Source organism: Colossoma macropomum, unplaced genomic scaffold, assembly GCF_904425465.1.
Source record: "Colossoma macropomum unplaced genomic scaffold, Colossoma_macropomum, whole genome shotgun sequence".
In the NCBI taxonomy this organism is placed as follows: Eukaryota; Metazoa; Chordata; class Actinopteri; order Characiformes; family Serrasalmidae; genus Colossoma; species Colossoma macropomum.
Genome location: NW_023494789.1, coordinates 14,586,093 through 14,601,372, shown reverse-complemented (window position 1 = coordinate 14,601,372; position 15,280 = coordinate 14,586,093). Strand labels below are relative to the sequence as shown.

The window sequence follows — 15,280 nt, the reverse complement described above, 5'->3', positions numbered from 1 at the left end:
GTATTTATACTTTACAGTCAGAGAGCCTTTTTCTCCAAACACAGTGCAGTGACTGGGACCAAACGCAAATGTACCTGAAAAGCTTTAAAGACTCAGAAAGGAAGTTGACTGACTGTTGTCTTCCCTGAATCCCAGACTGCATTGTTCATTTTATAGATCACAGTATGTCACACGTTGCCACAAACTACATTGTCGATTCGATAACTGAGATAACTGCTTCTTGTTAGCTACATTAACTCATTTAGTGTAAAACTAAAGAAGCAAACTTTCAGACACCACGCACGTCTCAGCTGAACAGTTTGAGGTAGAGGGAAACTGTGTAAATTAATCTAGAGTTACTGAAACTGTCACTTTAAAACAGAATCACAACTCAGCTCAGCCTTTAGTTCTGTTTGAGGCTGTTTGAGCCCCAGTCGTTGGTGAGATAGGCGTGAACTACAAGTGTGAAGCTCGCAGACTACAACATCCACAGGAGTTCTGACTGGTGCGCAGTAAAAATCAAGTCGGGGGAAACAGCGCCATGAAACGTTTTTCAAACTGTATTCGTTTATCCATGTGCGTACGTAATTTGTTAAAGAAAACATATATTTAGAATATTTAAGCTTATGAAATCACATTACAATAGACATAGAACGAGTTAAATTAGTAATAAATAATATTTAACCGTTTCACACAATATGTTTTGGTTCTCCGGGGAGGTATATTCCTGCCGCACGGCGCCAAAATATAAACAGTCATCTAAGTTCAGTTTTAGTTCTTCATGTTAACATAGTTTACTAGCTAACTGATTCTGAGAAGTTTCACAGTCACTATTAGCCTAGTTTCCCCAGAACAACACCTTAAACTGCCATACGATGCCGTAAGTTTGTCTGTTTGCCGACCTAACGTTAGCTGGCTTTTTATCTCTGATACTAATTTCTTTAACTACTCTGTTAATCATCGCTAGTTAGCTAGGTTAGCTAGCTAACCTGGACTGCGTTTCCCGAAAGCGTCGTTGAGCAACCACCGTGGTAACCGTGGAGAGAGAGAGTGTTCAAAGTCGTAGTCTGTCTGTCATTTAACTATGGTAGTTGTGGAACGACGCTTTTGGGACACCCACTCATCCCTGTCTAGCTCTCTAGCTAGCTAGGTTAGCTGTGTAGAAATGATGGTTGAATTAGTCTATCTTAGCAGCTTTGCAGCTATTCTCTAGCTGCTCTGTCGATAAAAAGTGCATTTTCTGTGGATTTAGTTTACTGTCCGCTTTCTGCTACATCTGAATTTTGAGAACTGCAGACTGAAAAGCACTGTGAGTTATTCAATGAAACTTTTTTCTTTTGCAGTGTTAAACGAACCCTTCAGTTAGAAGATAAGGAAAATGTAAGAGCTACCTCATTGATCTATCATTGATTTGAACTTCGCAGGTCACCTGATTGTAACGTTACTGCTTAAACTCAGTATTTACTTACTGGTAACACAGAAAGCAAATAGGAGCCAATTGTGTCAAAGCTTATCATACTGTATGAGCACTTAAACACTCTCATCAAGAAAGCTTCTTTATTTATGGCCATATTCTAATACAATTTATGATCTTCTGTCTGTCTGTTTGGACTTTATTGAATGATTTGATTTTCTGTCAACATATAATCCAGACTCCGTTAAAGAGGCAGACTTTGCAGACTCTGGACAGAGTCTACTCCCCTATGACTGGCACCATGCCCATGAGCCCAGCAGCCAAAACTCAAGGTACTGGAATCTATGTAGATATTTTATGACAATGATAATTTTAATGGAATTTTATCATGTATAATGTAAATGGTAACACAGAGAACATTGAGGAAATGCACACAGTGCCTAAGATTACTTGTCAGGAGAGGAGAAAATAACATAATTGTGTTTAACGTTGTTGTAATTAAAAAAAAAATCACAATATTGTAAGGTTATTTTTAGTTCTTAGGGTCAAATGTAATTAGATATACTATTAGAAACGTATATTTTGTATGTACTATCTAATTGATTAGGTCCACCTATTTTATAGCTCCACCACAGGTGCACTGTTAACTACTGCAACTAATCTATTGTCATCCATGGTCAGCCTTCTGTTCTATATGTCATCAGTGACTTTCTGACTATAGGACTGCTGTTGACATCATAATTTTGTTGGTGGGTAGAGCTGGGTGATATGTTGTCTGTACTGTATACTGTGATCTTGACATATTGTGAGACTGGTTCTCAGATTTAGCAACATTGTTAGCGATTTGTAATGATCATATCAGTGATGTAATGCCCATAAAAGTGTGGAGTCCCTGTTGACAAACAGTTTTTTTTTTTTTTCTTTTTTTTTCTTCATTCTGTTTGGTTCAGTTTATGCATCATATTCAGGATCTGTCACTTAATTCCAGTTGCTTAAGATTGTCTTGAAAGAACAGTTTAGAATTCAGGTAATTTTTCTTCCTTTTTATTAACATGTTATAATACTGTGTAAGCTTCCCTTAAACAGGGAAGGTAATCAAAACAAGCTGTGTCAGCTTTGTAACCTGTTGGTTTAGCATATGGTGGCACTACTCAAGAGGCATAGATTTTCTTTAACTTTATTAATACTAATCTTAAATATCGGCTGTTACGGCATTGTTGAGACATTAAAAGTATTGCCCAGCACTAGTGGAGGTCAATTCACTACACAGTAGTGACACTGACATGGTAGTGTGTGTGGAATTGGGCAAAATGCTTTGGAAGAAAATTAGTTATGATTCAATACTGAATGCAGTATCCTAAATGTATTCCAACATGTATTCCAGTGTATTACAACACATAAAAGCAATATATTCAGAATACATTTAGATTGCATTTTAAGGCAAATGTGAAAAACTATGCTAATCTTTATTTAATTCATACTGTTCTTTGATATTATTGTTTGGCAGTTTTCTTCATGTAGCCTAATTCTCCTCAAAGTATTTTATTTAAATGAAGTACCAAATTCTTAGCATGATTTTGGCTGTCATCGCCTGCTTAAAATCTAAAATATATTAACTCTTAATGGGGTAATTATGTGATGTGAATGCATGCACAAATCCAGTACAACACTGATGCTAAGCTTATTACTTATGAACATTTCCACTAGTGAGACTGTGCAGTTCCAGCATCCCTCAAAGGAGTTTAGTAATGCTGGCATGAATAACTGACCATCACATTGATTGATTTATTAGCCTACTCAGGCTTTAGCAGAGTACAGTAACACTGAGATTAATAACTGGCCATCACATTGATTTATCAGTCTACTCAGGCTTAAGCAGGAACTTCACTGTTAATAAAGAAGCTGTTTATTGAGTTCTGTATTTAGAGTACATCTTTATATGTCATGTGCTGATTTTAAATATTAAATAAATAAGCATTCGTTGTCTTTCTTCTGAATTTTCTGAATACTTGTATTCTGTTACATCCCAACCCTGAGTGTGTGTGGTGCTGATATTGAGAGTTACTGGAGTTTTTACACACATCAGTGTCACTGCTAGGTTGAGAGTGGTCCACCACCCAAACACCATCCATACATTTAAATACATTGAAGCTGGCAGGACACGGTTTAATATGCGTGTTTATTCACTACAGGGGTCATTAACAGTCTTTCTCATAGTCTCAGTAGCTTTAGCATTACCACTGCACTGGAAGTCCTGGCAGTTTCCTGTTACGCTGTAGTGAGACTCTGCCTCCTGATAACTCTTACTAATATCTTTGTTTATACTGATTTGATAGATTGCTGACATTTAGTGCTTTATCAGCAGGTAATTCCAAAACCAGTGGGAAGACTGTCAGTTCCTTAGGACCAAAAAAGCCACAGACAGAAGAAGAAAGGTGAGAGTATTTATGTGAAACCCTGCTTATCATGGCATAGTTTTGGGTTCTGCATGTACATTTCTTGTCTTTCAGAGTGTGAATTTGTTGTAAAAGTATTCATAAAGACAAGCAGCATATGATGGAAAGACAGTGTACTTTATGTTACAGCTCCATGTTTTGTACATTTTAATGGTAAAAATCCTCAATTCAGTTTAATAGAAATTATTTAAAAAATATTTTCCAATAATAGGCATTTTTCAGCATTGCATGGTAAGAAAAATATTTTTTTCTCTATTTACTTAGTATACTCCTATTTATTGCATATATTACCAATTTATTGCAATAGCAAATTGTAATCACCTTTTTTCTTTAAAATCAGCTGTTTTCCTTGTAAACACCATCTCTTTTTGTTTTGCTTGTTTTTAATGTGAATTTTGTGTGGCTAGTTAGGATTTTATGTGGTGTAGCGGCATTATCAGACCATTGGAACATAAAGATATCTCTCATCATTAGGGGATATTTCCTTTGTCCCACTTGGCTGATGGTCATTATGACTGATCAGAATTTAATGACAGGACATGGAGGGAACTTCATCACCAGGCAAAAGCCTTTACGATTTAGACAGCACTAAAAATAGTTGGATAAGGAGTGTTTAAGAAAAGACCTATTTCCTTTCCAGCGCTTACTAACACAGGGCCCCACTCGATCCATCAAGACAAGCATTAGTTTTGAATTTTATAGTGAAGTCATTTAAGAGGAAGCTAGTTAAATATATATAAAAACATCAATAAAGAGAATGAGCTTATGATTCATTTAAGAAAGTATTCATTTGGAAAGTCATGCTGGAGAGCCATTCCAGTGCCAAATGATGGTGATCTTCCCTGAAACAGGATCATAATATTACAACAGTGGATAGTTTTAATGTTTTGGTCTCTGAAATATATATATTTTTTCTAGTCTAATCAACACAGTGGAAACAATTTGAACTCATGGTCATCCATTACTAGCAAATCTTGGCAGTGATACTAGTAGACTTGTTCTCACAAATGCATAAACTTACCTTGTTTTCTTTCAGAATGCTTTTTTTCAGAACTAAAGTGGAGGGGTCTGTAGAAGCACTAATGAAAACTAGGAAACAGCTGGAGGCCTTAGTGGTATGTATGGCACATTTAGTTGCTCCTTCCTTGTTATTTTCATTCATTTTTTCCGTCAACATGGAGAAAATATAAAAAAAAACATAATAGTACAATTAGTATTTAATGCATGGGTACACTGAATGTTCACTTTTTCTGTGTATGTAAAATACAGTGTCTAAGTCGCAGTTTCCTGGTTGTAGATTAAGCCTAGTCTTGGACTATTGCAGTGCCATTTATGAATCACCTATTTTAAACTGGATTTTCAGTCCAGGTTTAGGCTTTAGCTGCCTTTAATGTACTAAATAATGTACATTTATTCCAATGTCTTTGTATAATTTCTCTGGATGTAGCCAGTAGAGGGCAACAGTGAGCTGCGGAGTTTCTTGCTGATAAGTCCCGCTGACTTGCAGACTGAGCTCAAGAGGCACAAAGAGCTGAGTGAGTCCTCATCACACCATGTGTTTCCACAATTTACTTAGCCATACTCACAGTTGCTGTGTGCTCAGCTATTCTTTCCTCTAAAGATTCAGGCAAAGATGATGAACCATATATAGAGCTGTTTTTGGATTTCACATTTATGTTTTGGCATTAATTGGTTATTAATCTTATTTTCTTTCCAGCGTCTAAAGTTGCAGGTTGTGTAAATGCAGCACAAAGGCATGATGGTTGCCTCCGAGGTAAGTAGATTGAAGCTAAATTATTGAAATGAACTGAACTTCATTTTAACTGAACACCCATTAATACCCGTTTTCTGCTATGAGTACTCTGGATAGGGTTGCCACAATACTAGAATTTTGACTTTGATGTTGATACCAGGTCTAAATATCTGTCATCATCTGATCACTGATTTAAACACAGAAATATATTCACATTGTTATAGCATAATTAGCATCTCTGATTTTCAAGTTCACTTTTCTCTTATCAGTATAAAGCTCTTCACATGTTAAATATATCAAGGGAAGATAAACAATGAGACTAGGAAATACAGTGTATACAGGGTTTATACCTTATTTTGTTTCTTAAAGCTTCAGGTCACATACAGTTACATTAATTTATGCAATAGATCCTCTACAGGACAGACTTTTAAACAAACATGGCTTTTTTTGCTAATTCTAGTGCACAGTATCAGTTTGCTGAGTTTAACATGTTGGAAAAAATAAGTCATACAATATAAAATGTTCCAGATGTTATTTTATTTTTTTCCCAGTATGTTAAAAGTGTGTTCTCTGTAGATGATGTGTCTTGTTTTCACTTAGAAAATTAACAAAACATGGAATTTGAGTAGGGGTGCTCAGACCTTTGCATATCACTGTATGTTACTGAAATAAACTCTTCGCTTATATGTTGTAGATATGCTAATGCCAGCATGAGTCAACTTAGCATGCATCATTCCACCTGTAGGCAGAATACAGTATCAGTGTAGTATTACCCTGTTTACATAAAGAACTTAAAGTATTAGTAATGAAAGTTAGAGTAATGAATTTTCTATTGATATTGGTATTGATAAAGAACTAAACTTTCAGTACACTAATCCTGATGAACCATTAAAGCTGACACACAAATACCACGTTAGTAAGAGACTAGTGCACTTACAGTTCCCTGTCAGATGAGTGCTGTTTCACAGAACGATCATTGTTTGACTCCGACAGGAGGATAAGTGGTGCCCTGAACTGAATTTATTGAAATTACAGTATTGTGATTGTGACCTTTTTTTGCTTTGCTTAAAAGCGGCGGAGAAAGAAAACATTTGGAGTTCCACTCATTTATGGCCCATGATTGATTTCAAGCTCTTGAGATTTTGGTCTTGTTCACGTGGGGTTTGAGAAGGCTTTGGCATTTTGTAGACTTGGTCTTATCAGTGCTAAAGGACCATAAAAATGTTTGCTGCTGGAATAAAAGACTCCTTCTTTTTGAAGCGCAAGAACAACATTTAGTTTTCATAACACAAACAACTGAGCACTTCTCTTCATGGAACAGAATTAATTGAATTATTTCAAGCACATATTCTGCCTTCAGCAAAGCTGCACTTGTGATCCAGTCACATAATGGTGATTTGTAGCAAGTGAATGGGGTGGATTGTAATGAAGTTCAGCATGTTTTTAAGATAAGGTCGTTGAAAATTGTTTTAATTAGTCACACTCGAGGACCTCGGCATATGCGCTGCTTGTAGCTCAACACCACAGGAATGTCACATTTTTGATCACATGGTGGAGCATGAAATTTATCAGTGCTCAGAGCCCGTCTTACAACAACAAAGTACACAATGTTTTCACGTTGATCGCCCAGAACTGTGAACTGAGCGTGTGTTGCTGTGAGACATACATTCAGTGAACAAATTGTTATTCACGGCTGCATGGCGGGACTGCTGTGGATGTGTTGGTGATAGAATCAGGGCAGATGATCTTGATGTTTTAAGGCTTGCATAGGGTTAAAGGTTTGTTTTGTTGGAAGAGAGAGAGAGAGAGCAAGAAAGAGAGAGATGTGTATCTGTTAAGACTAGGCCTGTCACAATCATGCAATTTTAGCTAACATATAATTGCCATAAAATAGTTGTAATTAAAAGTTTCTCTTTATTTATTTATTCCATGCAACTGTTAAAGTGCAAACCTGAAGTGGCCAAATAGCTGTCAGTGATTAATAACTGACAAGACACATCTTGAGCTCAAATAAACAAACATTCATCATCCCTGCCCTCTAAAGGTGTTACAGTAGGTCAAAAGTTAGAACTTCTTTCTAAGACTCATGACGTGTCCCAATAAATGTCTTCTACTTTCTTTTATTTACATGCATTTGCCACAACTCAACAGACAAAAACGCACCCAACTCGCATTCTGTTTGTTGTGATGTGAACTTATGATTATGAAACCTAAAAACTCTCTGATCAGCTCAAGTAATTACAGTCAGGTGATTGTCGTAACTGAGACTATTTTGAGTTCTGCACTAATATTAAAATGGCTGAGTAATTTAGAAATAATGCTGTTACATACCACTATCAAAATATCAAATAAGTATAAGACAATCTTGACAGCAGTGAACCTTAGTACACTGGAGAGCAGAGAAACAGTAAGCAGTTTTATTCTCATCAGACTGTGGTATGTGTCCATTTTATTTATATATTTATTCATTCATTTTTTTATTTGTGATGTACAGGTAGGCCAAATTAGTGGAATGCTCTTGTGTGGTGCTATTTTTTATTTTTTTTTTTCCCAAACATGCAATATAGATATACTGTTCATAAATGAACTGGATATACAACCATGTGCATATGTTTGGGTGCCCCTTTTGTGTTTTGTTGATTTTCTGTGTGAAAATATGTTCATGCATTTCTCTACAGAGGACACACTTCTGCACATATAACCACACAATTGCATTTTATTTTATTTTTTGCTGAATTAAACATATTGGGGGAAAAATATATTAAAAAAAATGTTCCGTGCAAATGTTATGGCACATTTTATGTTTTGTTTCAGTTATTCCAATATGTTAGCAAATAAACTCAGCAACTCAGCAAATAAATAAAAGAAGTTGTGTACTAATATTAGCAGAAAATGCTCTATGTAAGTCTGTTTACTATAGCAAATTGTTAACTTATTTTCACTTAGAAAATTAACAAAACATGTAATTTGTCTAAACATTTGCATACGACTGTACTGTAGAATACACTACAGAGCTGAGGTGGCCAGAGCAAAGATTGATTTACAATAATATCTCACATTTGTTAGCCTTCATTCTCATTCATCATCGAAATGCCCAGGGAGAAGTATATATTTGAGACGTGTATGATTAGGTGAAGGATAGAAGGGGCACATGTCCTGAAATGAGGTTCATGATGATGATTTTTTTATTTATTTATTTACCTTTCTGTCATGAAAGGATCCTTTCAAGAACACGGGCCCTTCAGAGGTACTGACATGCATCAACGGCACATTAGCACTCATAAAGTTACTTGTTTGCCATTAGGGTCCTTAAGCTTGTTACAAACATGCATCCCACCCTCCACACATCAGCACACATGGTCACCCGAGCTGACGTGATAGTGAGGAAATGACACTAGCTTGTGTCATGGCCAAGTTGAGCGGCAGGCAGTGTGATGCCGCCAAGACAGCTGAGAAAATCCACAAGGATATTTTAACTTTGACAGACAAACCTCTGAATCCGTGTCCTTAATGCTGGGCTTCTTCTGCTCTTCAACTCTCCCAGTGGCTTCTGCAAACATTTATGGTGGTTGTATGGCTGAAATTATACTCAGAATCGGAAAGGTCAGAGGAGGGCTAGGAGAACATAATCATACTACTAAAGAACAACTAGTAACGCTTTACTATAGGGTAGTGTTTCTAATAGTGTTTATAAGGCTACATGACACCTACATAACCTTGACATAACAGTTGACTTAAACCTACAAAAACATTTATAAAGGCTTATTCTAGTAGGCGTCATCTGTCATAAAGGCTGCTTTTGTCAAATTTGTTGTCAAGTTGACGCAACACTTAGTCATGTGCAAAAGTCTGGGCGCCCAAGTCAAATTCCATGTTTTGTTGATTTTCTAAGTGTGTTATGTAAGTACACGCCCTCTATAAAGAACACATTACTGAATTTAACATATTGGGGAAAAAAGTGGCCTATGTAAAAGTTATGGCACATTTTATATATCACCTCAGAAAGTGTTATGACACAACCTAATGTCAGAAAAAATCTGTCACTCCAAGTTAGCAAATGCAATCTTGATGACACATGGCGCCTAAGTGTTTATAAATATTTATGTAGGTCTGTGTCAATTATAAGTGCTGTATGTAGGTGTTGTGTACACTGCCCTACAGTAAAGTGTTGCAGAATCAGTTAAACGGCCTAGAGAAACACTTGGAGCAAGCTTTTTAGGACTATCAAAAGTTTTTAGTAAGCGTTCTTGAAGTCCCTGCTCCCAACAGTTGGACTGGCTGTAAATTTCCCAACTTGTTCAGGCATTACCAAGTGGTCAGCCCCGTGAAGCATGTGCTGATGAGCGCAAAATGGAAAAAGAGAGCACAATAATTCTGAGGCAAGTTTGCTGCTAGAACCGGGGGGTGTATTGATTATTTGTGTGTTGCGAGAGATTTGGAAAATTCAATTAAATGAGTTGAGCAAAGGATTCATAAATCGGCCCTTGCCTCCGCCCACCGCATGCCCCTACAGAGACATTGTTGTGTTCTAAATCAATGTTGCACTTCACAATATATTTTCTTTGGAGCATGAAAATAAATAACATTTAAACAGTTCTGCTTACCGCTGAAACAAGTTTTATCTTCACCAAAGCCCTCTGTCACGGCAAGGCGGCCGCCTGCGCACACCGCTGAGGTAGTAACGGATTTTTATGGCAAATGTTCCATAAGAAAATCCTATATAATGTGAATTTTGCGATGGAAAAATGAGGAGGAAGGGGACGGATCAGCAGTATAAAAATTGATCAGGCTGTAGATGGGGTCGAGTCAGGGGAGATTTGTAAGACAGCCTTAATAGACTGTATTAAAGAAAGATTCCTTAAAAATGTAATAAAACAAATAGGTTTTCAGCAGTTGGCTGTGGAAAGGGTCACAGACCCTGCTCTCACCACATCAATCTGGCACCGTTGATGGATAAATGGGGTCTGTTTGGGGTGAATTTTATGCTTTTTTTTAATGCTTTTTCTTTGGAAAACAGATACACAATTAAAGGCATGCTGTATATTAGAGGGCTTTTGAGAGGACAGGTGACTAGCTTTTTTTCTTTTTTTGCTCTCCCTCCAGGATTTGATACAGACTCGGTCATACGTTTTTACGACCACATACATCTGCAGTGGAATTTAATACGTCACTATGATTGGAACAGCGTTTTAGTCATCTCATTTGAATACAGATTACAGATGTAGCTTATACATTTTTAGAGCTAATGTTAGTGCTGTCAGATCTTTTAAGTTTTGTCTACTGTTATATTTTTAGTGCCCCCCCTCCTTTTCCTATTCGCCAGGGTCTCCATAATCCTGACTGCATGCGTCACGTCAAAGATGATAATATAAAGTGCGTAATCCATTTCTGTGGTTCTCGCAGGTACAACACAGACTGGCAGCTCATATGAGTTTCTGAAGGAAATCTTAAGGTAACACTTTTTTCTCATGCAAATGGAATGGCTCTGCTTGTCTTTGGAGATGCTGCATCTTATTGTCAGTATGTGGGATGCACATTGAACTACCTGTCAGGCTGAAGGCAGTGAGACGTCTGGGTAGCTGCCAGTCAATTCTGCTTGTGTCAAAAGCAGACATAGCAGCAGACACCTTCCCATCCAGCCTGAGAAACATTTACACTGAACCTGCTCTCCTCAAGGGCTTCTGCCTTTCCTTTTTACCCACAAGCTGACAAAATGTTGATTCTACCATGTACGCTGAGCTGCGCTGCTGCAAAAATGTTTGTACCTTTGGCGTGCTGTCGCATTAGGGCTGATGCAGACTGAGATCTATACACATTTGAAAAAGCTAAAAAAAAAAGATGTACACACATGTAACTGTAGCAGAGTGAAATCTGGCTTGTCTTTAAGTTTTCATGCATATACATCACTGTGCAGAGAGCTGTAGTTTTCATGTTCTTGTCTCTTTATTTGGCAGTGGCTGAGAATGGCAATCTGAACAGCTGGTGCCCACACAATTTCCTATTTCTGCTCAAGGTGGATCATATAACTCTCACTTTATCACCCCTAGAGGCCACATGAAGGACAAAAGCGCAAGGTGGCCCATTAACAGAAGCCATGTTTTCCCATATATTTTACTTTTCTTTGCGGGAAGAAAAGTCGTGGGAGCTGGTCCTTGAACGTAGCACTGATCACCATGGCTTATGTGTCCTGACCGTACAATCACAGAAAAACATTCCTGCCCTGTATCCATTTGTGCTGTGATTCTGTGGACCTCCAGCTGTCTACTGTCCTTACATCTGACCCATCAGCAAATGCTTGATCAGATTTCTTCAACTCCTGATCCAGTGCCTACCACCAAACACAAAACTGATATGCAGACCAACAAATAGCAGAAACTACAAAGGGCTAACAAGGTCTTCGGTGGATCTGGTCAGTGAATTGGTTGGATCAAGGAAAGAATACAAATGCTATACCAATTTCATTTCTCAATGTTGTTTTGCATTTATTGTATCTGAACCAAGATTCCATTGTCCTTCTCCTGTGTGTGTATATGTGGCTGCAGGGCTTGTGCAAGCTGAAACACTATAGCCCCTTTGTGACCTGATAACATTTACAGTTGTAATGGATTTTTTTAATGTCAGTCATTAACTCCTGTGAAGGAGGGGGGGGGAGGTTGTGTGCACTTTTGTTCCTCTGGTATTTCAGGTTTATGGCATTGTGTTCGGATATGTCCCTTTTCATCATTTTTGTTTTATGGCCTATGAAGTCGATGCACTTTTATTTTAACATATAACCTTTGTGTGGGCACAGTATTTAGTTATTGTGAGGATATTGCTTTGTTGTTCAGTCAATGTGTTAAGCCTGGTCTCCTTATCTGAGAAATACTAAATTGTAATCTTGGATTCATGGATTTCTAAGGATGTTTCAGTTTCCTTTTCAGAGAGACCCATACACAGAAAATTTTTGTACAAAAGCATTTATTGATGTGTAGAAAATGTGTTAATAAACGATGGTCCTTGTAACTTGGTCTTTTTCAAGATTCATTTTCATACTCACAGTCCATGCTAAGGGGCTTTGTCTGTAATAATATTTGTGTCACTTAGCAAAACTTTCCCTCCATTCTTAGGAGTCACCATTTTAAACTGAGCAGAGGGGACTTCCCCAAGCCACCTATTAAGAGGAAATCTAATTTTCCAAACTGGACCCATTCTGACCTAATTGAAGGCGTTCTCTTTTCCCTTTGTCATCTTTCTCCATGATTATCCCCTTTTCATAGGGACCTTACTGAAGACTGAATGACGAGTGGTGTCTGGAGACCCTCTCTCAGTTTGTTTTCTTTGGGCCCTTTTTGCTGGGCGGCTCTGTCAGTTGGACGAGGTTGAAATATAGTAGCAGGGCCAGGAAATGGAGGAAAGAGAAAACGGAGACTAGCACTGGAAACAAATCAGGCAGCCTAGCCGGAGGCTCCAGCACCACGCTCGTAAAGCTCAAGCCAGCCATGGCCACCAACGAGACTCTAAACTGTAAAAAGACAAGATGAAGAGCACATTTTCTGTTAACACAGAGAAAGACATCACGTAGATTGAGAGATTTGATGCTTTTCAGGAAAGTGAGACAGCCTCACAGACCTATCTGCTGTACTAAAGGCCCTCATAAGTAGCCGTTTATTTTTGCCTGAGTGAAAGAAGAAGAGTACGCTTCTAGAGGTATAAACATTAACATGTCTATTTAGGATCCTGGAGTGAGGGATCAGTAAGCAGGAATGGTAACGGACACCCTAGCTCTATCACAAGGCCCCATTATTTATGCTGCTTCTGTAAATAAATGTCTAGGCCTGTGTTAATGTCACACACTATATAAAGTGTCTCAGACTTCAGACTTGTCTGAAATCCATAAACAGTTGTTTGTGAGGAAAACCATTCAAATATCTGAAACAACACGGATTCCATAACAATAATTTAATATACTTTATCTTTCAGTCTTGTACTTGCACGCTTTAATTAAACTGAGGTAGCAGAACACTGGACACATGAGCATTGCTATGAGTTCTGTTGCTCTGCTTACCGTGAACTTGACCAGCAGACTTAAGGTGTGTTTGGAGAGGCAGTACTGGGTGAGTTTGAGACAAGAGGCCAGCATGAGCTCTTCCTCTGACCTTCTGTCTAAAGCAGAAAGAAGGTACACTCCAAGATAGAGGAAGGCCAGTGAGGTCACCACATAAGGCAGGAGCAGACCATCCTTCAGCAGCAAAGGGAGCATGCTATTGGACAAACAGAGTGGACAAACAAAAGATACAGGATGTAAAAACAAAAAGATTAATACTGAGGAGAGCCTTCTGTTGCATAATTATAACACTAGCAGATTTAACGTCATGTGCAGTTTTGGTTCCCACGATGTATATTATGCATTGCTACGTTAAACATTAAAGTTTAGTCATGGCATTAGGCTGGTCACTTTTGGGACAGCTAAAGAATGACAGTTTGTCTATAAAGTCACCACCAACAAAACATCTTTTTGCAACAAAACACAACAGTCACTGTGACTTGAGTTTAGGTTCATCACGCCACTGAAAACAATACAAATGGACAATTTTAATGCCACAACATTCTGCAGCAATTTGTAAATAATCATTAAATAATGTGTGTTTGGAGCATTAAAATGTGTGGCAGTTAGTTGTCTCTGTGTGTCCCCTGCGGGTGTTTGCCCTAATAGCCTGACAAAAACTCCTTCATGGAAGAAAACTGAATTATACTCGATAACAAAAAGTATGTATTCAACAAAAGACGAAAACACTGCTATGGCTAATGATACTATATATGAGTAAGCTGTCCATATGAATCCACAGCACAATGTTTGCACAAAAGGCTCTCAGTGAAATGGCATGCGGACCATGTCGTGATGTCCATAAACTATGTGCACAATAATTAACTAACTCGGAAGGATCCGACAGCATCTAAGCACAGTGCTGTCAGTGACTTTATTACTAGGGATGGGCGACAAGGCAAAAAAGAAAAAATCATGATACTTCAAGGCATTTTCATGATATAAAATGTGTATCATAATATTTTGTTTTTCTCAGGTATGATCAGTTGGTACAGACAAAAAAGCCATAATGGTGTGTTCATAATTTTTGAAAGTAAAAAAAATACTATCAAAAACTATGAATTCAATTATTTGTATTCAATGTTATTCAATGTTTTACATACTGCCTGGCAATATATCCAATTAAACATGACTAATTAGGGCTTTTTAATGAAACATGCAGTTAGTCATTTTTCTTCAAGTACTGATGATATCTGCTGCAGGATTAAATTAGATGTATCCTATACAGCAGGGGTGTCCAAACTTTCTTAAAAGAGGGCCAGATTGTACCGTGTCAAAATACCAGAGGACTTTAAATATTATTCACAAATAATTCAGAATATTAAGTTTTCAAGGTATCAGTGCATAGAATCTGAGGTTTCTGTGAGCTAGTGTTTCCTATCACTGTGTAAAAGATGCACAAGTCTTTTTATTGTTGGATTGCTCATTCAGAGCAATTTGGATCGATAAATGCTTATAACAAATAATTACACTGTTTAAGAGTGAGAATAATTCACATAATTATTTAATTATACTCCTATTTAAGTGTTGTTCAAAAATATAATTTGTGACACAAAAAATAAATAATAATCTATAAATTGGTTGTTAGTGTTCTT

The 15,280-nt window shown here is 37.5% G+C and overlaps 2 protein-coding genes across 6 annotated transcripts in view; one reads left to right on the top strand and one right to left on the bottom strand.

Annotated features, from left to right (window-relative positions):
- Positions 1 to 747: 747 nt before the first annotated feature.
- On the top strand, positions 748 to 12,604 carry si:dkey-148h10.5 (uncharacterized protein LOC107988039 homolog). Of its 4 annotated transcripts, none has more exons than XM_036570223.1 (9): positions 748 to 859; positions 1,323 to 1,359; positions 1,632 to 1,725; positions 3,759 to 3,828; positions 4,886 to 4,964; positions 5,297 to 5,384; positions 5,567 to 5,623; positions 11,006 to 11,054; positions 11,557 to 12,604. In XM_036570223.1, the coding sequence occupies exons 1-9, from the start codon at positions 855 to 857 to the stop codon at positions 11,561 to 11,563; spliced, it is 486 nt and encodes a 161-aa protein (XP_036426116.1). In that variant the 5' UTR covers positions 748 to 854; the 3' UTR covers positions 11,564 to 12,604. The 4 variants fall into 4 exon arrangements, with proteins under 4 accessions (XP_036426116.1, XP_036426115.1, XP_036426117.1 ...); XM_036570222.1 differs by having other exon boundaries at positions 3,756 to 3,828; XM_036570224.1 differs by lacking the exon at positions 1,323 to 1,359 and having other exon boundaries at positions 3,756 to 3,828.
- The window catches only part of alg6 (ALG6 alpha-1,3-glucosyltransferase), a 19,797-nt gene continuing 17,059 nt past the window's right edge, over positions 12,543 to 15,280 (bottom strand). For both annotated transcript variants that reach the window (XM_036570221.1, XM_036570220.1), the window contains exons 13-14: positions 13,647 to 13,842; positions 12,543 to 13,103 (exon numbers count right to left, since the gene is read on the bottom strand). In XM_036570221.1, the coding sequence (XP_036426114.1) occupies positions 12,906 to 13,103; positions 13,647 to 13,842 (394 nt within the window). In that variant the 3' untranslated portion in view covers positions 12,543 to 12,905. The remainder of the gene's footprint in view (positions 13,104 to 13,646; positions 13,843 to 15,280) is intronic.

Bases quoted from the DNA above. Each gene is read 5' to 3' on its own strand.
- si:dkey-148h10.5 (XM_036570222.1), top strand. The intron at 1,726-3,755 runs GTACTGGAATCT...GTGCTTTATCAG, and splicing joins CCCAGCAGCCAAAACTCAAG to CAGGTAATTCCAAAACCAGT. The intron at 3,829-4,885 runs GTGAGAGTATTT...GTTTTCTTTCAG, and splicing joins CCACAGACAGAAGAAGAAAG to AATGCTTTTTTTCAGAACTA.